The sequence below is a fragment of the Mercenaria mercenaria genome, chromosome 14 (genome assembly GCF_021730395.1).
Source record: "Mercenaria mercenaria strain notata chromosome 14, MADL_Memer_1, whole genome shotgun sequence".
Taxonomy (NCBI): Eukaryota; Metazoa; Mollusca; class Bivalvia; order Venerida; family Veneridae; genus Mercenaria; species Mercenaria mercenaria.
In genome coordinates, this window is record NC_069374.1 from 56,242,838 (window position 1) to 56,266,430 (window position 23,593).

The 23,593-nt window shown below is 36.1% G+C and overlaps 1 protein-coding gene across 3 annotated transcripts; it reads left to right on the top strand.

Annotated features, from left to right (window-relative positions):
• The first annotated feature begins 2,005 nt into the window (after positions 1-2,005).
• Positions 2,006-20,851, top strand: LOC123527900 (tRNA (guanine-N(7)-)-methyltransferase-like). Of its 3 annotated transcripts, none has more exons than XM_053523572.1 (4): positions 2,006-2,055; positions 15,081-15,182; positions 15,729-15,800; positions 18,778-20,851. In XM_053523572.1, the coding sequence occupies exon 4, from the start codon at positions 18,852-18,854 to the stop codon at positions 19,626-19,628; it is 777 nt and encodes a 258-aa protein (XP_053379547.1). In that variant the 5' UTR covers positions 2,006-2,055; positions 15,081-15,182; positions 15,729-15,800; positions 18,778-18,851; the 3' UTR covers positions 19,629-20,851. The 3 variants fall into 3 exon arrangements, with proteins under 3 accessions (XP_053379547.1, XP_053379549.1, XP_053379548.1); XM_053523574.1 differs by having other exon boundaries at positions 2,022-2,046; XM_053523573.1 differs by having other exon boundaries at positions 2,041-2,060.
• The last annotated feature ends 2,742 nt before the right edge of the window (positions 20,852-23,593 follow it).

The window sequence follows — 23,593 nt, forward strand, 5'->3', positions numbered from 1 at the left end:
AACTTTAAAAAGAGTTTAAAGCAACAAATAAATAGACAAACCCCATACTCTTTTACACTTTATCCTTACAACATGTTTTACTGTCAAGGACATGAATTAATATAAGTTTTCGCTGAAAATTTGTTTTCAGATCCTTTACATCATTTTGATTGTAAATGTTACTGTATATATTTATGTACATGATATATCTAATAAATACTGTTTAAACTAAGAATGCTTGGGTCTAGGATCATAGAAGTTGATAGAGAGATTGGTCATGACTAGCAGGTGACCTCTATTGATTTTGAAGTCAGTAGGTCAAAGGTCAAGGTCACAGTGACCCAGAACATTTAAACGGATGATAATTCGAGAACGCTTGGGCCTAGGATCATGAAAGTTTACAAGGAGGTTACTCATGACCAGCAGATGACCCCTATTGACTTTGAGATCAGTAGGCCAAAGGTCAAGGACACAGTGACTCAGAACAGTAAAACAGTTTCCAGACGATAACTTGAGAACTCTTGGGCCTAGGATAACAACACTTAAAAGGGATGTTGAACATGACCAGCAGATGACCCCTATTAATTTTGAGGTCAGTAGGTCAAAAGTCAAGGTCACAGTGACCTGAAACAATTTCCAGACAATGACTCAAGAATGCTTGGGCCTAGTATCAAGAAACTCAATAGGGAGGTTTATGGTGACCTACAGAGGACCCCTATTGATTTTTAGGTCAATATGTCAAAGGTCAAGGTCGCTTTGACCAAGAACAAAAGAGTTTTTGTGTACAGTGACCAATAATTTCTGTTCCTTGTGCAATTACTGAATGCATCAGGGGGGTGGGGGCATTTCGTGTTCTACGAGCTCTTGTTTAACTGGAGATTTCGGAGATAAACGGTGTCCCTCTAAGTGGGAAAAAGTATTATATACATACTGATATGAACTAGATTCGTGTTGACTACAGAGGCATATCCGGCGATATCCCCAAACAACCTATTTCCAACCACAACCTATTTTCGACCGCCTAAGACTTTGTATGATAAAATTTTTTACAAGCCAAATTTATCAGTTGTGATTGTTTCACTGTTTACAGCAGATACAGAACATGCTAGACCCTATTCTCCTTCAGTTTTGATAATTGGAAGTTTATATAAATTCCTTTTATGTAGCAGTACCATGTTTTCATGCGGTTTCTTTTTACTAAAAATCCTGCATGTTTTCTTGGCTACTACCTATTCTTTAAACCAATATCAGTATTTATATATCTTTTGCACAAAATGTATATTCCTTAACACATGTTTACTGCCAAAATCTTGAAGCATACTATTATTAAATTATTTTGACAATGCAATCCTGATGCCTGCAAGAGTTTTCTTCATTTTCTAAGCATTTTGAAATATCCCGAATGTCAAAAGCTTAGCAATAATAATTTTAATACATTGTCATCTGTGACAGCTATCAATATAGCAGATGTGACACCCTGGTTATCTGGAGTTAATGAGCACATGATATAGTTCTTTAGATACTGCACTAACTTTTGTCTGCCATTTACTTTACCCTACCCCCTGTAAACTAGCTGCCAATTTAGGCAATTGTACATACAGTATGTTGATCTGCCATGTTGGTTTAGATGTTTGTTGTCAGACTTGATTTATGAGTGTTCTATGTTTGCCATGGTGTAATGAAGCTACAGTAAAAGTTTTAGTGCTGTTTCTTTTTGTTGGAAGGAAAATGCCACCCGTGGTCCGATTTAGGTTGTAAATTTTCAGCATGACTTCCTACTAATGGCTATAAAAAATCTTGCCAGGGATTCGATCAGTAAGAAATTTGAAACTTAAATGATATGCTTTTATAGCACTTATGCTGATAGAAAGTGCGAGATAATAAACCAAAAATTTGGACTTGCGTTTGTACAAAACTGGACAGAGAACTTGTTAAACGGTCGGAAACTGGTTGTGCCGGGATGTATATATGCTCGACTTCGTCTGCAGGTAGGTAATTCGATTATTTGGTTGCAGAGTCCAATTTACTAAATAAATCAAGCACAGCACAGAAGAAACATGAGATTCAGTCAGTTGCGTAAGGTTTTTCCTATGTTTTACTTTCTTATTGACGGAATATTTCACGTTAATTGTAATATGAACTAAGGCAAAGCCACAAAGCGAGCTAAAAGAAATCGGATTTATCTAAAAATATTATACATCATTTATTTGTCACAAAGAAACTATTCACTAGTCACAAGAATTCAGGAGAACCTGTTCACTATAAGGCTGAACACCACTAAATCCAGCTGTTCTTTATTTCATATAAAATTCCCTCACTTCATAACGGTTTTTCGACATTTTCTAGCATATCAGATTTTCAGAGACTTATATTCCCATAAAGAACTAGATCGCTACTTTAGAAAAACAAAAAGAAAATGGGGTGTTAACTTTTATATAAGAAAACTACAGTTCGTTAAATACAACCCGCTGAATTTACTACTTTTCGCTTCTTTCAATTTCTCTTTTCGTGACATTAAATTCTTACGCCGCCAGTTTTATCTAGCATGCAATAGGAACATGCTGATTTCAAAAGAATGCAAAGTGATACATACTGAAACGCGGTAGGGTAAAAGTAAGCACGTTGCTGCCGAGAAAATGCACTAGGAAAGGAAAAACGATTAGTACTATTTATATTTGGACTACTTGTGACTAGACCTGCGGAGGCTTACATTCTATTTGGTAGTGATCAGCCTATAAGAGAAAATTTTTGTTTGATTTTTCCATGAATTCGCATTCATTTTCAAGGTACACCTATTTTACAATGATTCTGCTTAGTTTTGGTGCAAAATATTGAGAAAATGTAGAGAAATGACAATTCATTACAGGTCACCCCCATCCCTAAAAATATGCAAAATTTAGGCCTGTGCAGGCAATATTTCAATTTATTTTAACTTATTCGTGGAATTTACATTTAACATCCATTTAATCGTTACGATGTTTGTCATTTTCATTCAGAAACATGCTAATTTCAATATTATTTAGGCAACTGAAGTGCTAAAATCGAGAATAGACATTTACTAGGTCTTAAAACGAACCAAAATAGTGCCACCTGGTCGAAAATTTGATCTTAATTCCAAAAACACAAGAAATTTAAGCGTTTTTAGCCATTTGTTACCGTTTTACATCATATAGAATAGATTAATGGCATTTCCATTCATTTTCGAGGGGTTTCAGAAAATACCATGTATTGCCCCTTATAGGCTGAACACCACTAAATCCAGCTGTTCTTTATTTCATATAAAATTCCCTCACTTCATAACGGTTTTTCGACATTTTCTAGCATATCAGATTTTCAGAGACTTATATTCCCATAAAGAACTAGATCGCTACTTTAGAAAAACAAAAAGAAAATGGGGTGTTAACTTTTATATAAGAAAACTACAGTTCGTTAAATACAACCCGCTGAATTTACTACTTTTCGCTTCTTTCAATTTCTCTTTTCGTGACATTAAATTCTTACGCCGCCAGTTTTATCTAGCATGCAATAGGAACATGCTGATTTCAAAAGAATGCAAAGTGATACATACTGAAACGCGGTAGGGTAAAAGTAAGCACGTTGCTGCCGAGAAAATGCACTAGGAAAGGAAAAACGATTAGTACTATTTATATTTGGACTACTTGTGACTAGACCTGCGGAGGCTTACATTCTATTTGGTAGTGATCAGCCTATAATAATGAAAAAGTCTACATTTAGTGTCACCATGCCTATAACAGTGAATATCATACGTTGCAAAATTTATGGGAAGCCGGTGTCACGGTGACGTCATTACCGCGTTCCCGTTTCTTTCTGCTTATTAATGACATTTTTTCCATTTTCTGGCCGATGCTTGATCTTTTAAATGCAAATAATATTTTTTTCAAACAACTGGAAATCATTCTTTCATTATTTTTGAGTGATGAATAATTTTTAGCAATTGAATCAAGTTCTGTATTCACTCCGGAAAGAAGTACTTCCTGTGAGCACCAATCCGCTAGGGTGCGCTTTTTTAAAACTTCCGACGAAACTTTTCAAATCCATCACCAAGTGTGAAAGTATACTTGCGTTACCGTAAAGCTCGATTCTCGAGCAGGCCCTTTGGGCCTGCTCTTCGAGCTCGCTATTACTTTACTGGGGAAATTTCTTTCAGTATATATTTCTTAACATGCCGCCAGGCCTTTCCACCAGAATCATCGTATGACGAATGCTAGACATTTCGACCCCAAGACATTTCAACCCAAAGACACTTCGACCCAAAATTGAATTTCCTTGGACATTTCGACCCCAAAGACATTTTAACCCCAAGACATTTCGACACCTCAGAATTATTTCTATTCTTTGATCAGTATTACTTTGACCAGAGTTGACTTAGTTTCTGAGGACAATTGATTAAAAAAAACAAAGAAATCTTTTTGGTCAGGTCAAAGAAGAAGTATCATATTCCATTTCAGGGCCCTCACTCTACTTTGGGGGAAGGGCTCCACAGCCCTCAGGCAGGGAAACTTTTGTGTCATTTTAGCCAAAAGGGGGAATTTTCATTGCCTTCAAAGAATAACCAAAGAGCTATAAAAATAAATAGATCGGCAACTTGAAAGGCATATCAGGGCACTAGACAACTTTCAGGGACAGGTACCCATACCCTCAGGAATGGGAATTTTTTGTCGTTTTAAGACAAAAAGAGGAAGTTTTTAGCCATATGTAATCATTATGACTTTATGTTACTACTTTTCACACTTATTTATACTGTTTTCAATCATTTTTAACAAATGTAACTATATTGCAGCAGTAACCTTCCATAAATGCACTATAATATAACTTGAAGAGAGGTCATATCTAGTTGTGTCAAACAAACCATTATCAGGGGAATTTTCTTCCTGGAAAGGGGAAATAAACATATTAATTTATGAGGGGAATGGAGCCCATACTCGGCCCCAAAAATGGCCAAACGAGTGCCCTGCATATAGAGCAAGTCTCGCCAACATCCCGTGACAACTGAATGAGATCTTGTTTACCGGAAGTGGCGCTTTCTCCACGCGCCATTTTGTATGCGAAAGCAATTATTCATCAGTAAATTAATTGTCACCGTATGGCCATGCTTCTTTTGATGGCAAGAAACGTGTACTTTGTGTCTGAAGACTATTTCACATTAAACTAATGTTGTTTTAGAAGCTAACATTTATTAGTCCCCTACTGGTTGAAAACCAGTTTTGGGGACTATAGGAATGCTCTTTTCCATCATTCCGTCATTCTGTCATTCTGTCATTCCGTCCATCCGCAATTTCGTGTCCGGTCCATAACTCTGTCATCCATGAAGGGATTTTAATATTACTTGGCACAAATGTTCCCCATGATGAGACGACGTGTCATGCGCAAAACCCAGACCCCTAGCTCAAAGGTCAAGGCCACAATAGGAGGTCAAAGGTCAACAGGGCTTTTTTCCTGTCCGGTCCACAACTCTCCCATCCTTGAAGGGATTTTAGTATTACTTGGCACAAATGTTCCCCATGATGAGATGATGTGTCGTGCGCAAATCCCGGACCCCTAGCTCAAAGGTCAAGGTCACAATTGGAGGTCAAAGGTCAACAGGGCTTTTTTCCTGTCCGGTCCATAACTCTCCCATCCATGAAGAGATTTTAATATTACTTGGCACAAATGTTCCCCATGAGGAGACGACGTGTCATGCGCAAAACCTGGACCTCTAGCTTAAAGGTCAAGGTCACAATTGGAGGTCAAAGGTCAACAAGGTTTTTTTCCTGTCCGGTCCATAACTCTCCCATCTATGAAGGGATTTTAATATTACTTGGCACAAATGTACCTCATAATAAGACGATATGTCATGCACAACTTTCAGACCCCTAGCTCAAAGGTCAAGGTCACACTTAGCAGTCAAATGTTAACATAGCATGAACAGGGTCTGTTTCGTGTCCGGTCCATAACTCTGACATTCATTAAGGGATTTTAATATTACTTAGCACAAGTGTTCCCCATGATGAGACGACGTGTCAAGCGCAAATCCCGGACCCCTAGCTCAAAGGTCAAGGTCACAATTGGGGGTCAAAGGTCAACAGAGTTTTTTTCCTGTCCCGTCCATAACTCTGCCATCCATGAAGGGATTTTAATATTACTTGGCACAAATGTTTCCCATGATGAGACGACATGTCATGCGCAACACCCAGTACCCTAGCTTAAAGGTCAAGGTCACACTTTGAGATCAAAGGTCAAGAGGATTTTTTTCCTGTCCGGTCTATAACTTTGTCATGCAAAGCAGGATTTAGATATCAGTTGGCACAAATATTCCCCTGGATGAGACAACATGTCATGCGCAAGAACCAGGTCCCTAGGTCTAAGGTCAAGGTCATATTTAGAAGTCAAAGGTCAAATTCAAGAATGACTTTGTATGGAACATTTCTTCTTCATGCATGGAGGGATTTTGATGTAACTTGGACCAAATGTTCACCACCATGAGGCACCCTTGTTTTTAGAATTACATCCCTTTGTTGTTACTATAAATAGATTTTATTGTAACTTTTTTATTACTGGCAGTAGAGAAAAATCGAGACCACTTTTCTGTGGTACAGCATGCATGTTACATCCAACTTTTAGGTGTATTTTGACCTATCTCTACCTGGTAAAGAGTTTCTTGTGGACTTATATTATTAATTTTTTTTTTTTTTAAAAAGATTAATTTCCCTTTGTTGTTACTATAAATAACTTACATGATAACATTTTTATAATCAGCCAAAAAAATTCAATATGAAAACAACTGTGGGTTTTTATATATGCACATTTTAATCCAAGTGTGTTGTTATAATGTTATAACATATTGTATATGTAGTACAATATTGTTTATACATCATTGACAGATATCAGTTCATTATGTTATACTGCAGTAGAAAAAATTAGGTGCCTTCCAGTAGGGGACTTTGTATTGCATGGCAATACTTCATTCACTTGTTCTAAATGTAGTTTTAAAGGTACAGATTGTAACTCAATGCTCGCCGATGTTTGTTTTTACTAAGATAACGCCGATTCACGCTCTGACACGAGATCCCGCGAGATTACAGCCAGTTGCCATTCTGTGTATTTCATAGTTCTTTGGAATAACATACTATGTGAGAACTATAACATGTTTAACTTTCTTGATTAGAGATACCATAAAGATTGTACTGGCTAGCGTCCAATAACCAGACACTTTTGGAATATTTTTCATGATAACCAGGGTTCTAGCCAGGATTTTCTGAAGACATGCTGCACAATGATATTTTTTGACGAACAAAGGGGTGGGTGCGGGAGGGAATGTCCCCTCCCGGTGGTGGGTATGGGGGTCACCCCATAAAATTTTGTGTTACTACAACTCATTTTGGAGCATTCTGGTGCATTTCAGAGTGAAAAACATAGTGGTATTTTTAGTGATTAATAAGCATCATTTACATGTACAACAAGAACAAATAAAGACATTGGGTCATAAATAATCCTATGGAGTTTACTTGCTGAATGGCAATTAAAAGTTTATCAATTTTAAGTTGCTAAAAATGTTCATTTACTATTTATTGTACATAAAACAACACAGTTTTAGCACTGCACACAGATCTATTTGTTTTTAAAGTTTATGTCTTCTATTCCTGTGGAGTTTATTTGCTGAAAATTTATCCATTTTAAGTTTTTGAAAATGTCCACTGTTTGTTGTACATAAAACAACACAATCTGAGACTGTCATCCAGGGAAATGGTGGTTTCCATTTTGGATCGATGCCCGATTTCCTTTGGCCATTCGGCGTGACTGCGAGGGATTCTGAAATTGTGACCAGGGCCTCCGTGGCCGAGTGGTTAAGGTCGCTGATTTCAAATCACTTGCCCCTCATCGATGTGGGTTTGAGCCTCACTCGGGGCGTTGAATTTTTCATGTGAGGAAGCCATCCAGCTGGCTTACGGAAGGTCGGTGGTTCTTACCCAAGTGTCCTCTCATGATGAAATAATGCACGGAGGGTATTTCAAACTTTTCTCTACAAGTTCTATTTTGAAAGTGACGACAGAAACATTAATTCTTGCATTGTCTTTTCGATATTCCGCCCGAGAAAACACATTTCATACATAAAACATTAATATACAGTACGGCGATTATTGTTCAAAAGCATTTTACCATGTTGCACAATTTTTGACTTAATTCCTTCCATTGTCTTTCCTTGATTGTGAAAAATATTCGGACGATAATTGTTGAATCATCTGTCATTATATCCAATGACATGTATAATCTTAAAACTTGCGAAAACAGTCACTTTTATGTACACATCACAAGATACCGCCTGTCAAAGGATTTAAAGGCGGAGCTACGATGAAATTTACGTCACACGTTCCACATAGGAAGCTGTCATTGGTTTATTGGTTATCTTAAGGACGTATGCTAGAATTTGGTGCGAAAAATTTCCCAATAACAGAATTTCTTCAAACTTTGGATATTGAAGGACAATCATCTAAGAAACAAAAAAATGCAATAAAAATCATAGGTCACCGGTAAAGAAAAAGAGTTATCTGCCCTTGAAAACGGCATTTCCCCCAAAAATGACGTTTTCAAGGGCAGATAACTCTTTTTCGATACCGGTGACCTATGATTTTTATTGCATATTTTTGTTTCTTAGATGATTGTCCTTCAATATCCAAAGTTTAAAGAAATTCTGTTATTGGGAAAATTTTCGCCCATCTCATATACAGGGAATTCTAGCGTACGCCTTTAACTGACATCGCTTTACCTAAACTACCGGGTAAGCATGTTGAAGCTTTTCGAATACACTATCGGATTAATCGGAGTGTTTATTGGGATGATTTTATGACATGTCGCTTCGGCAAATAAGGGATGACGGGGGAAATAAGGGATGTCGAATATACAACTCAAAGTCTGAAGGCATGTCGCACGCGACAGGCGATAATAGTCTGGCGACACCCTGATAACTTAGGAAATAGTTATATCTAGTGGTTGAAATTTCACATGAACAAAGCTAGGTTCCAGGGGTGTAAAATTTTTTTTCACACCACTCGCCCTGCAGGACTAGTAGCCAGTAATACCTACTCGCCCTTAGTGAACAGCCACTCGCCCTAATAATTGACACTTTTAATACTGTCACTTTTATGAAAGGAGTAGTATGTACAATAGTATTATTTCCCGAAAAATATTTATTTTGAAAAGTGTCAAAAAAAATTGGACACAATAATCATCGTCCATCCACCCGTGTTGAAAGAGAGGAAAAAAAATGTTAACGATTATAGGTAATTATTCAGTTGATAACTAAGTAATTGACCTTGTTTTCATTATCAATTTACACCCCCTCAAAGAGCTAAAAGAAGTGTGTCGGTATCTTGACATCTGAAGTGGAGATCAAAGCGATATTTTTGCTCGAGATTGTCATGGTATTTCGTCATGTTTTCGCGCCATGTGACACATCACTGTCTGATCATACAGCCTCGGTTCTTAAAATTGCATAGAAATAGAAATAAATAAAAAGTTTCTTCTTTAATTTGTTATCAAAAGCGAATGTGCTATATCCCGTATAAAAGGTAAATGTCTCAAACGATAGTAGTGGATATCCTACCTCTGTGACCTATTTGCCCTCAAGGAATTTACATTATTGTTTGACAAGAAAAACTTTTAAACTGTCGTGTCAAAAAATACATGTACAAAGATTCATTTAAAACTTATTAAAAACCGCAATGACATCACATTGCATTATTTTAAATCTCTTTTTATGTTCACGAGGTCACGTAACCTATTCTGCCGCACTAACAAAAGATCGACTCCATGTATTGTAATTGCTGCCACTTTTTTATTATTAAAGATTTTTTTATTCTGTTTTCTGTACTTTCTGGTCAAAAGTCTGAATTTTTTGCCCAGAGTATTCACCGTTTATTTACTTTTAGAAAGAAATAAGTAACTAAGATCGCGCTGTTTGAAATTTTACAAATGATTATATGAAAATTCAACCGTTTTTATAGAATTTTGCCTACATTTCTGTCGATTTCTTATTAAAATCATTATAGAATTCAAATTGTATTATTTTTCAAGGGGTGTTGAAAAATTGAAGCGAAAATGTTAAAAAATGAATGCACTACGCACGGTTTTTGTGTACGTGTCAATGTAAATTAGTACTACGATAGGTCGCACGTGCTTGTGGAATGGAAAAATACCGGCATGACGTTTTGATATCTTTATGATTCGCGGGTAAATTCCAGTCAATCCAGGTAGCGACTGAACCATCTCAAAGTTTGTTGACGTTTTGGAGATGTAATTTCTGAACTTTGGTAAAGTAAGGACGTAAAAAACCACTCGCCCGATCGGTCGAGTATATAGTGGGGTCCACTCGTCCTACTCAGACTTTAACTCGCCAATGCGAGCGGGCGAGTGGAATTTTACACCCCTGAGGTTCTCCTCCCAACTAAAGAGCTAATTTGTTTACTTCTAAAATTAGGTACTTTTTTGAGGTCCGAACGAAGGGCCACCAAATCACAATGTTTAAAGGTCAAACAGCATTGAATTAAACTTTATTTTCAACCAAGGGAAAGTAGTCGTACAGTGTCTGAGTCATAGAATTGTACAATTACCTCTCTTGAGTCGATAATTTATTGTATCTCTCCCGGCTTAGTCTTCTAAAATTTCACTTTTCGAAGTGGATAATTTGATACGAAAATGTGTTTTAGGGTGTATTAAAATCATGCACTAAATTATCAGAGCTGTATTTCCCTGGTTTAAGTGTTTACTAAACGTCTAAGACTCTTGTCTGCTCACCTCAAATTTGCATTGGGCCTGAAGATTTAATGACGGGACCCTACGGAAATACTGCGCATGTGCACCACGCCACTTCCGACTTCCCCCAACATGTAAACATGCTTCGTGAGTGCAGACGAAATGAAATGTAGCATTTCTTGAAAAATTCCAAAATTTAACCGTTGTAACTTCGCCGTGTTGTTGAACATCAAGCGTCCATTTGATCGTATACAGATAAGTATGGTTAGGGACCAAAATAAAGCGTTTACGGGACTGTCCTGTTTGGTGGTCATCCGGATTTGTGGTTGCCAGCCAGTATAATAGTAGAATAATTTGACCTACAAGTTCTGGTGGAAATCTGAATATTTTAATCCATGTCATTATATATTCATTATATTACTGAACATACTGTTGATACTCGTGTATCATACGCTATGTTTTTTTTACATAGATCTTGGCCCACCCCCGAATCGTGGGTGCTTATTATACACAGGTGTAGACCATTTTCCAACTTCAAAATAACTTTGTTTATGATTTTTGCCATTTCGGTAAAGGGAAACTACTCTTTGCGCTGAATGTCTGTAGACGCTAAAATCTGAGATCGACGTTACGTTCTGTAAAAGATCGAGTAGTGTATTTTTTCTTTAAACAAAATTAATATCATACAAGTTTAATACTGTTTTGATGAAATCAATATAAAAAAAATTATAGATATTCTGATACTAATTAAAGATCGACTACTATCGTCAACCGAGATCAAACTGTGAACATCAAAACTGGCACGAGGTGTCACACTAATTGCTGATAATTACTGGCCATTAATCAGCATATAAATTTTAATAAGCAGCAGACTTTGTTGTAAAATATTTTTGTCTCCCGTTTTATTCAGTTATGCAGTTTGCTTTAATTGCAGACGTATCTAATATTGTTGTTTGTTATGATCCGGTTGCTTGTCGTCTGTAATCATCTGCATACATGCCTCGGGCAAATCAGTGCGTGACATAACTGCATATTGATTGACAATTATTTGGGATGATATTTAGACAGATGATAGACGGGCAGTTTGTTTAGAAATACTTAGTTTAATGGTCTAAGAAGGTGGTGCTAAAACGGCAAAGGGGCACCGAAGAAAGGCAAAAGGGAGGCAATTTCGGATAGAAGGGCGGCACTAAAAAGGGCAGGGCACTGCACCCTGCTATTCCGCTCTAGAAAAATCCCTAAAGGGGGAATTTTTTTCTCTGGAGGGGCAAAAAAAAAAACTATTTTGGCAGGGGAAGCAGCCGATATTCGGTGGTAAAAATATCCAATCGAGGGCCCTGCATTTTATTTCGATAGCAACAACCACCACTTTTTGTTAATTTTGATATACAGGAATAAAATTATGTTTTTGGACTCTAATATGTGTATCACAGTATGAATGATAAATCAATTGTGTTTTTTTAACGTAAATATTACTGATATAGTTCTGGCTACCACAACTTAAACAATATTTTTATTTTCTGATGGTCGTCTCCATTAAGTTATTGCGAAGCCCCATTTGGTAAACTAACCAGTATCAAACCGCAACATCTCGCACAGTCTCTTGTGAGAAACTGATGATGTCATGCAACAGTTCAGAGCACGTGGTTATTTTTGAAAATCAAGATCAAAATTTTACCTATTTATGAATTTAATTTAATCATAAACATAACCATTTTCAATAAAATTTATAAAAAACCTACCTTAGAAGGTTTAAGTTCTCAGAAAAGGTCAATAAATAATCTTTCTATGTCTGTTGATATTCAAAATGAAGAGTACCTGCTGATCAGGTGACAACTGTAATGGTGGACAAAATATTGCAGACGGGTAACAGTTTGAAACTTGTGTGTATGACTTGTTAGCTCATCTGATTTTTTGAAAAAAAAAAATGATGAGTTATTGTCATCACTTGATCGGTGTCAGCGTCGGTGTTGCCTGGTTAAGTTTTATGTTTAGGTCAGCTTTTCTCCTAAACTATCAAAGCTATTGCTTTGAAACTTGGAACGCTTGTTCACCATCATAAGCTGACCCTGTACAGCAAGAAACATAACTCCATCCTGCTTTTTGCAAGATTTATGGCCCCTTTTGTACTTAAAAAATATCAGATTTCTTGGTTAAGTTTTATGTTTAGGTCAACTTTTCTCCTAAACTGTCAAAGCTATTGCTTTGAAACTTGCAACACTTGGTCACCATCATAAGATGACCCTGTACAGCAAGAAACATAACTCCATCCTGCTTTTTGCAAGAATTATTGCCCCTTTTGGACTTAGAAAATCAGTTTTCTTGGTTAAGTTTTATGTTTAAGTCAGCTTTTCTCCTAAAGTATCAAAGCTATTGCTTTAAAACTTGCAACACTTGTTCACCGTCATAAGCTGACCCTGTACAGCAAGAAACATAACTCCATCCTGCTTTTTGCAAGATTTATGGCCCCTTTTGGACTTAGAAAATATCAGATTTCTTGGTTAAGTTTTATGTTTAGGTCAACTTTTTCTCTTAAACTATCAAAGCTATTGCTTTGAAACTTGTAACACTTGTTCATCATCATAAGCTGACCCTGTACAGCAAGAAACATAACTCCATCCTGCTTTTTGCAATAATTATTGCCCCTTTTGGACTTAGAAAATCAGTTTTCTTGGTTGAGTATTATGTTTAAGTCAGCTTTTCTCATACTCTATCAAAGCTATTGCTTTAAAACTTGCAACAGTTTTTCACCATCATAAGCGGACGCTGTACATCAAGAAACGTAACTCTGTCCTGCTTTTTGCAAGAATGATGGCCCTTTTTAGACTTAGAAAATCATGGGTAGGACAATATTTCTATCATTCAAAAAAATCAGATGAGCGTCAGCACCAGCAAGGCGGTGCTCTTGTGTTTAAATTATGTTGCATGGATGATTTAATGCCAGATCAAAAGAAAAATGGATTAGAAATATTTCAAATTCTAATATGCTTGTCTCTGTTAAAACACTCCAAGGCTAGAATGATGTCACGTTAACATGTGGTGACGTCAAAGTTTTTGTTGCGACCAAGAAAGAGTGCTTCTACATTTTATCTAGTGTTTGAGATTAAGGGCATATTAATATCGAAATAATTTATAGTACAAACGTGCTTTAACACTATTTATACACTCAGGTGGTTATACGTCGTTTAAATAATTTCACTCGGGCTGTGCCCTCGGGAAATTATTACGCCCGGCGTATAACCACCCATCGTGCATTTATAGTGTTAAAGCACTCTGTTGCTATAAATTATTTCTTAAGTAAAAGGTTAGTCTTGCATTTCATTTGTTGAAATTATAGCTTGAAAGACTTCTGGCATGATTCCAGGTTAGGTTTCAGTACAGGATTTGTTTCAGCTCAGAGATCCATAACAGTATAATTATAAACATCTCTGAGCTGAATTTTTTTAGCTATTACTGATAATGTTTTATGCCGTGTTAAAGTCATGTCCTAGATTTTGACACATAACAACTTTTAATTAATCCCCGCCACAAGTGGTGGTGGTTATAGGAATAGTCTCTGTCCGTCTGTCCGTCCTTCCGTCCGTCAGTAACACTTTCCTGTCCGCTCCATATCTCCTAAACCCCTTGAAGGATTTTCATGAAACTTGGGTCAAATGATCATCTCATCAAGGCGTTGTGCAGAACTCATGCCGGCTCAAGGTCAAGGTCACAATTTAGGGTTAAAGGTTTGAGCCTTCCATTTTGTGTCTGCTCTGTATCTCCTAAACCCCTTGAAGGATTTTCATGAAACTTGGGTCAAATGATCACCTCATCAAGACAATATGCAGAACTCACGAGTCAGCCATATTGGCTCAAGGTCAAGGTCACGACTCTGGGTCAAAGGTCTGAGCCTTCCATTTTGTGTCCGCTCTGTATCTCCTATGCCCTTGAAGGATTCATATGAAACCTGGGTCAAATGATCACCTCATCAAGATGATGTGCAGAACTCTTGAGTCAGCCATGCCAGCTCAAGGTCAAGGTCACAAAGGTTTGAGCCCTCCATTTGTGTCCTGTCTATCTCCTAAAAAGGTGCGAAATTGTGACCAAATACCCTAATTATATTACTGATTAAATTAAATTTCAATGGACCAGAGCATTGTATATATGTTTTAACTACAACCGACAGTGTCATTGTGACTTCACATGCCACTACAATAAACAAGTATCATTTTACGTTTTACAGAAGAAACTTAGTGCTTATGTATTGTTGTTGTTTCAGTATGCCAAATATATTCCATATAATATTGCCATATTAAGACATTGTCATGTGTATTGAGAGAACAATAAACATGTGTTTTTCTTTTTATTTATAGATGTTTTGAGACTTTGATATGTCGCTGCCAAATCTTTCACCCCATCTACACACAGAAGAATGTAACAAGATCATTGCAGAGTACCAAAAGTGCATTAAGGAGGTTAGTATCTTGTCAAGAATTGATTTGTATCTTGTTGATGATTTTAATACTTATTAGGCATGTATCTCTTCCTAATTTTCCATCATGAGAATTTTTTTTAATGAATTTCTTCAGTACATTAAATTTTGTAATGATTTGGCAGGAGGGGTTTAAACTTTTTTTGTACAGACTGACAGGCACTTGTATGTGAGAATTCTTAATGTTTTTGCACTTTTTATAATTATACTTTAAATATTAAATGTCAAACGAAAATTTTACCAAATTCGACATTTTGTCTATCAGACAACCCTGGATATCCAGAAATATAGGAAGACTGTAGAAAATTTAGGAGGTCCACAGAAAAAAGCCAAAAAAAAACAACAGAGAAATATATTATATTTAGGCATGGATTGATTGCCAGAGTAGTCATAGAAGATGCTTAATGTTAAGTTACTCATGAAAAAGGTATTTACTAAGAATAAGTTTTACAGTCAGTTTTTTTTTTGAATGAAAATGAAAGCCAAATTTCCTTAACAAATTGTGCCATGTTAAACATTATTGTTTCAGGCTGGTTATGGGAGATTTTTTGATAAGTGTGGCAGTTTTGAAGGGCAAATCAGGAAGTGCATGAAAAAACAGGTAAGAATAAAGACTGCGTATTGTTCTTATAGAATGGTATCTGAACAGTTAGCATCAGATGTGCGACAGTTTAGGAGGTAACAGACAAAACAGCTCCGTAGGTAAAGCATAAAACAATTATGTATGTAAAACGTAGGTAGAGTAAAAATATGCTGTAGGAACAGCAATTTTTTTTTTTAAAAAAGTACCCAGCCCAGTTGGTAACACACACAACAGTTCAGTGTAGTATGTAATAGCTCAGAAGGTTATGCGCAAAACAACAGTTAGTACACAAAATAGCTGAGTAGGTAAAGAATAAAGGAGCTAGGCAGGTAAAGAATTAATCAGCTCAGTAGGTACAACATATAACAGTTTAGTATTTTAAACATAAAACAGCTCAGTAGGCAAAGAATAAAGGAGCTTAGTAGGTAAAGAATCAGCTCAGTAGATACAACATAAAATTGTTCAGTATGTTAAGCATAAAACAGCTCAGTAGGCATTGAATAAGGGAGCTTAGTAGGTAAAGAATCAGCTCCGTAGTTACAACATATAATAGTTCAGTATATTAAACGTAAAACAGCTCAGTAGGTAAAGAATAAAGGAGCTTAGTAGGTAAAGAATTAATCAGCTCAGTAGGTACAACATAAAATAGTTCAGTATGTTAAGCGTAAAACAGCTGAGTAGGTAAAGAATAAAGGAGCTTTGTAGGTAAAGAATTAATCAGCTCAGTAATATTTTAGTATGTTTAGCATAAAACAGCTCAGTAGGTAAAAAATAAAGGAGCTTTGTAGGTAAAGAATTAATCAGCTCAGTAATAGATTAGTATGTTAAGCATAAAACAGCTCAGTAAGTAAGGAATAAAGTAGCTTTGTAGATAAAGAATTAATCAGTTCAGTAATAGTTTAGTATGTTCAGCATAAAACAGCTCAGTAGGTAAAGAATAAAGGAGCTTTGTAGGTAAAGAAATAATCAGCTCAGTAATAGTTTAGTATGTTAAGCATAAAACAGCTCAGAAGGTAAAAAATAAAGTAGCTTTGTAGAGAAAGAATTAATCAGTTCAGTAATAGTTTAGTATGTTCAGCATAAAACAGCTCAGTAGGTAAAGAATAAAGGAGCTTTGTAGGTAAAGAAATAATCAGCTCAGTAATAGATTAGTATGTTAAGCATAAACAGCTCAGTAGGTAAAGAATAAAGTAGTTTGTAGGTAAAGAAATAATCAGCTCAGTAATAGATTAGTATGTTCAGCATAAAACAGCTCAGAAGGTAAAAAATAAAGTAGCTTTGTAGGTAAAGAATTAATCAGTTCAGTAATAGATTAGTATGTTAAGCACAAAATAGCTCAGTAGGTAAAGAATAAAGGAGCTTTGTAGTTAAAGAATTAATCAGCTCAGTAGGTACAACATACAACAGTTTAGTATGTTAAGCATAAAACAGCTCAGTAGGCAAAGAATAAAGGAGCTTTGTAGGAAAAGAATTAATCAGCTCTGTAGGTACAACATATAATAGTTCAGTAGGTACAGCCTGAAACAGTTTAGCAGGAAAAATATAGGTAAAACAGGCCAATAGGTAGTGCATAAAACAGGTAAATAATAAAATAGCTCAGTAGAAAACACAGACAAGCTGAGTAGGTAAAACATGAAATAGTTTAGTAGGTAAAGCAGAAAGTAGCTCAGTAGGTAAAGCATATGACAGTTATGTTGGTAAAGCACAAAATTGCTTAGTAAAGCAATAAACATTTACTAGGTAAAGCACAAAAAGTTGTATGTATAGGTAAGTATTAAACAGCTCAGTAGGTAGTGCAGGAAACAGCTCATAGGGTAAAGCATTATAAAACAGTTGAGAAGGTAAAATGCAAAACTGCTCAGCAGGTAAGGCATTAATAGTAAATAAAAAAAAAACAACAGCTGTGGAGGTAAAGCATGAAGAGAATTTAACTGTTAAGTAGATATAGGATAAAACAGCTCAATACAGCTTAGTTGGTAAAACATGAAACATTTTAGCAAGTAAATCATAAAACAGTTATATGTCAAGCACAAACAGTTGCATAGGTAAGTCTAAAGCAGCTCAGTAGGCAGTGCACAAAACAGATCATGAGAAAAAAGCATAAGACAGTCAGGAAGGTAAAACCCAAAACACTTTGGTAGGTAAGGCATTAAACAGTTTATCAGTTAGTAAATAAATCAGAAAACAGCTCAGGCAGTAAAGCTTAAAGAGAATTTAACAGTTAAGTAGGCAGAGACCAAAACGGCTTAGTAGGTAAAACATAGGTAAAGCATAAAACAGTTACTAGGTTAAGCACAAACAGTTGTATCTGTATAGGTATAAAAAAGCTCAGTAGGGAATGCACAAAACAGCTGATGAGGTTAAGCATAAAACAGTTTAGAAGGTAAAATACAAAACAGCTCAGTGAGGCATAAACCAGGTCAATAAATAAATCATAAAACAGGGCAAGCATCATTAAACACTTCAGTGGTTAAAGGATAAAACAGCTCATTAGGTAAAGCATAATCAGCACAAAACAGCTTAGTAGGTAAAGCATAAAATAATTGGTGAATGCTAAGTGGCAATTTTATAGAAGAGACAATTTGATGTCATCAGTGCCTGATTTATTAGGTATAGTGCAGAATCTAGAACCTCTGAATAGATTAATCATTGTTGAATACTTGACGTACTACCGGTACTGAAATTTCTAATAAATCTTCTGTCTGGCAGTCAAACTGGTATCAAAATGAAACGATAAGAAAGGAATGTAAATTGTCAACAGCGTAGCTTGACATTACAATAGACCAGATAAGGGCTGTTAAATATTATTTAAGGAAGTCAAAAATACCGTATGACCGATACAAGATCGATTATTGAGTTTGTATAGCTTCTTCAAATTTCTGAAACATGTAAATAGAAACAAGAAAGTTTAAGCAGTTATGTGTAGTAATAGTTTGATGCCATTACATTATGGAAATGAGAAGGAATAATTCGTCTTTATGATTTCCTACTTCAGAAACGTGAAAGGTACAATACCAATAAACCTAAAGCAGGGCCTGTTGGTGATTAGATATTGTTAGTCGAAGAAAAATGACGGCAATGGCGGGACAGTTACCTCAGAAGAAATATTACCGACAGAGGGCCCACTCCAATCCCATGTCGGATCATTGTTTCGACTACCCAGTGAGTCCTGTGCATATGAACTGGCATGAATATTATCCTGAATATTTTAAGCCAAAAACTGACGATGAAAAGCACGATGACGTTAAAGACTTGGATGTGAAGGGAGATAAAGCGAAAGTGGAATTTGCGGATATTGGATGTGGTTATGGAGGTTTGTTAGTCGACTTATCCCCGATGTTTCCAGATAAATTGATGTTAGGTATGGAAATACGTGTGAAAGTCTCAGATTATGTGAAAGATAGAATTGAAGCATTGAGGAAACAAAATCCCGGACAGTATCAAAATATTGCCTGCATTAGAGCCAATGCTATGAAGTATTTGCCGAACTTTTTCGAAAAAGGGCAGCTTACTAAAATGTTTTTTCTCTTTCCTGATCCGCACTTCAAAAAGACAAAACATAAGTGGCGTATCATTAGTTCCACCCTTCTAGCGGAATATGCTTACGTTTTACGTGAAGGTGGAATCGTGTATACTATCACTGATGTAAAGGAGTTGCATGAATGGATGGTAGAGCATTTTGAGAAGTTTCCACTGTTTACGAGAATTGATGATGACCAACTGAAGGATGATATTGTAGTAGAGAAATTGTACTGCAGTACTGAAGAAGGTCAGAAGGTCACCCGTAACCATGGAGATAAATTTCTTGCAGTGTTCCGTAGAGTGGCAGATCCATTTAAAAACTAGTGTGTGAAAGTTTTGTTTATGCGATTCTTTTGTTATTACTTTACTTATAATTTCATATAAAAGAACTGACTTAGATTAATGCATGGGCATTAAATTAGTGAAATGTGTATGAATAAAATTTAGGAGAGTAATTATACTGAATTGAAGAAAAATGTTAAAGACAATTTTAGAAACTAATATTCCAATACTTCAAAGGGAATTCCTATAGTTTTAAAACTTTTTTATGCGCATCTTTCTGCGCAGCTGACACTTTCTATGGAAAACTGAACAGAAGTCAACATTTGTTGAAACATGTTACAGACAATCTTAAATATGAGAAATCTTGAATGAAATTACACTTTTGATAAGTTTTATCAGTAATCAAATGTTGATACTGGTTTATGTTGTATTGACAAGTATCATGCCTGACAGGACTGGTATCTTGCTATTTTTGTGGTTGTGTTTTCACATCGCAGTTTAGTACAAAGACAGTGTTGTTCATATAATGTAAGATTGACTTAGTACTGATAAATAAATATCACCTTTCAAATTATTTAGTATTCAATTATAGGAAGAATTAAGAATTTGTAAAACTTTTTTTTAACTTCTAGCAGACATATATGTAATCAATTTGGCCAGGTTCACGCCATTTCCGTCCGACCAGGTGTTGTATTCTAGCGGTCTTGACATAGAATTTTAGCCTTACATTTTTAGCCATTTTCATGCTCACAATACAATTATCTATGCACAAGAAAAACAGGAAAAAATTCTATGAAAGAGTTTTTTTTAAATTTAAGATAATATTCTTCACTATGGGTATTTTTCATTGAAAAAAGTTCACAAAAGTACCTGTAAATATGAAACAATTTTTTTTTCATTTGTACCCATTATTGTAAGGATAGAGTATTACAAATATGACTATGATATCAAATAAGTATATAATAAAATCTGTGAAAAGAAAAAAAAACCGTATTGTGCTGTCTTGACGTATATTTTAGTTTGTATTTATAAAAAAGCAAAAAATTATGAAAATGTTGAAAAATCGCTGGCAGTTTCAGCAACAGTGGGTGTGTTCAAAACAATTTTTCACAAAAACAAGCCTGGTGACCTATTGTTTTTATTTGTTCATTGTTTTCAGCACAAATTTTCCTATCATATATGCGAATTTTAAAAAAATCTATGAAAGGAAAAAAAAAGCTGTAGGAATTCTCTTTAAATACTGACAAATAAACCTTTTATTGCTCTGTTAGTCTTTTCATTACTCTCAGTAAAAGTGCTAAATACATTCAGTTTATTCTTGCCCACCTGAACTTTGTTTTGGGTGAGCTATTAGTATAGTTAGATGGTCTGGAATCCATAGTTCATCATCCATTGTCTTTGCATCAACAATTTAACTTGAACATCTCTGAAACTTTGAGTCAGAATTACACCAAACTTGGTCAGTAGCATCCTGGCATGAACCTCTGTCAAGTTTATTCAATGGTTCAACTTGGCCCTTTTTTAGGGGCTGCCAGAGCTAAAGATAGAAAAAAAACCTTTAAAGATATTCTTCTCGAGAACCACTTGATGGATCTTCATCTAACTTAGCCTGTAGCATCATTATAAGTTCCTCTCCCAGTTTTATTCAAAAGGGGACACTTTGGTCACTTTTGACAGCTGGTCCTAAAATTAGAAATACCATTAAATAATTTCTTCTCATGAACTGTTAGATGGATCTTCATCAAACTTGGTCTATAGTATCAATACAAGGTCCTTTCCCAATTAAATTTGTTCAATTTCAAATGGTGGCACTTGGTCCTTTTTAGGGGCCTCTAGAGCTAAAAATAGAAAACCTTTAAAAGACCTCTGAGGAACTGCTCAGTGGATCTTAATTAAACTTTATCTGTAGCATCGTTCTAAGGCACTCTCTAAATTTCATACATATGAGGGCATTTGGCCCCTTTTAGCGGCAGCTAGAGCTGAAGTTAGAAATGCATTTTCTCATGAACTGCTTGGTGGAGCTTAATCAGACTTTGTCTAGAGGATCATTATAAGGTCCTTTCAAAGTTTCTCAAATATGTTAGATTGGGGGCACTTGGCCCCGTTTAGGAGCCACAAGAGCTAGAAATAGATATACCTTAAAAGACTTCCTCTCATGAACTGCTTGATGGATCTTATCAAACTTGGCCTGTAGCAGCATTAGAAAGTCTTCTCCCAATTTTAATTCAAACATGGGCACTAAGTGGCCCCCTTTAGGTACCACTAAGGCTAAAAATGAAAATACCTTTTAACAACTTCTCGCGAACCACTCGTCAAACTTGGTCTGTAGCATCATTTTAAGGTCCTCTCCAAAATTTGTCCCCTTTTAGGGGTTGCTAGAGTTAAAATAGAAATACCTTTAACTGACTTATTAAATCCTGAACGGGTCTTCATTAAACCTTTTCTGGAGAATCCTTATAAGCACCTTTAACATGTTTGTTCAGTTAGGGGCCACTAGAGCTTAAAATAGAAGTACCTATAATGAACTACTTAATGGAACTTCATCAGATTTTGTCTGTTACACCATTGTAAGGTCTTGTGTCAAATTTGTTCGCGTTTGATGGGCCACTAGAGGTAAAATAGAAAAACATTTAAATGATTTCTTCTGATGGTTATGCGTTTCAGGAGTGTGACAGAAAAATAAAGAGAAGAATTTGCATAACATTTGTTTTAATGAACAGCTGAATAGATTTTCACTGCACCTAGTTAGAAACCAAGTCAGATGGTTAAGGTTTTCTTCAGGTGAGCGACTTAGATCGATTTGGGCCTCTTGTTTGTAAATAGAATGCACCTCGGTGAATCACTGCAGGTTTAAAGGTTGTCTGCCAGTAAACACCAGTCCATCACAGACGGATGTTGTTGCTAGTAACACTACGATAGTTTACGCTAGTAAATTCTATACCCAGCCCCGCTCCCCCATTCCCTCTGTGTTGCCTCTCAGAGACCATTTTGGGAAAGAAATATTTTTCAAAGGCATATAGTTTTTGAGCTGTCTCGTCTCTGAGTTGTGCTTGTGTGTCCTCCAATCCATCATGATGATCAAAATAACTCATGAATGTGTACCACAGTAAACGACGTGCAGTGCGCAGCCCAGTCTGTATCTAAGGTCATCACACTTAGACGGTAAAGATAGTGCTTGAGGTGTCCGTCATACTTGCATCGATGGATATGGATTTCAAAACTTGGCATGAAATGTTAACCACAGAGACGAACGTGATCTCACGCAGACAGTCCGTAGCTCAAAGGTCAAGTCACACTTAGACGTTAAAGATCATTTTTCATGATAGTGCATTGTGGCTTCCGGTCCATCTTTTTCATCATGATTTTAAATATATGCATGAATTTGGAAGTAAGACGATAGTAGTCGGCCCCTGTCGTGTCAGTACTCGTATTGGGCCTTAACTTTATTCAAAGTGCCATCGGGGGCATGTGTCATCCTACGGAGACAGCTCTTGTTTTCTCAAAATTTAGATCAAGAAGGCACCAAAGGTCACCACTTCATACCTGTATTTCAAAATTTTCCAAGAGTAACACCTCCATTACCTCAAAATTTAGACCTAAAAACTAAAAAAAAAAAAATACAGGCCTGTATTTCAAAATTTACAGGGGAGATCCCCCTGACCCCCTCACATGGGCAGATGCCTTCGTCACATACCTACCAGCTTTCTGCGCTATGCGCCTCGATGGTAACATCCTCGTTCTAGACTGGTACCCACAGTCAAATATTTCTGGATCCAGGTCTGATGCCAGTAAATAACGATCACTTCAGAGCACATATACTTCCTCGTAAAACTTTTCATGTGAAGTTTTATCCATATTTGACAAAAAAGGAAGGTTTTGAATCCTTAGAAATAAATAATATTCTTAGTGGGAGAGTTTGCATGGTATACTCAAATCAACAAAATTTAATCTCTGCAAGGGAGAACAATTTTTATTCATTTTACATGCAGAGGCTTGAACTGCTGAAT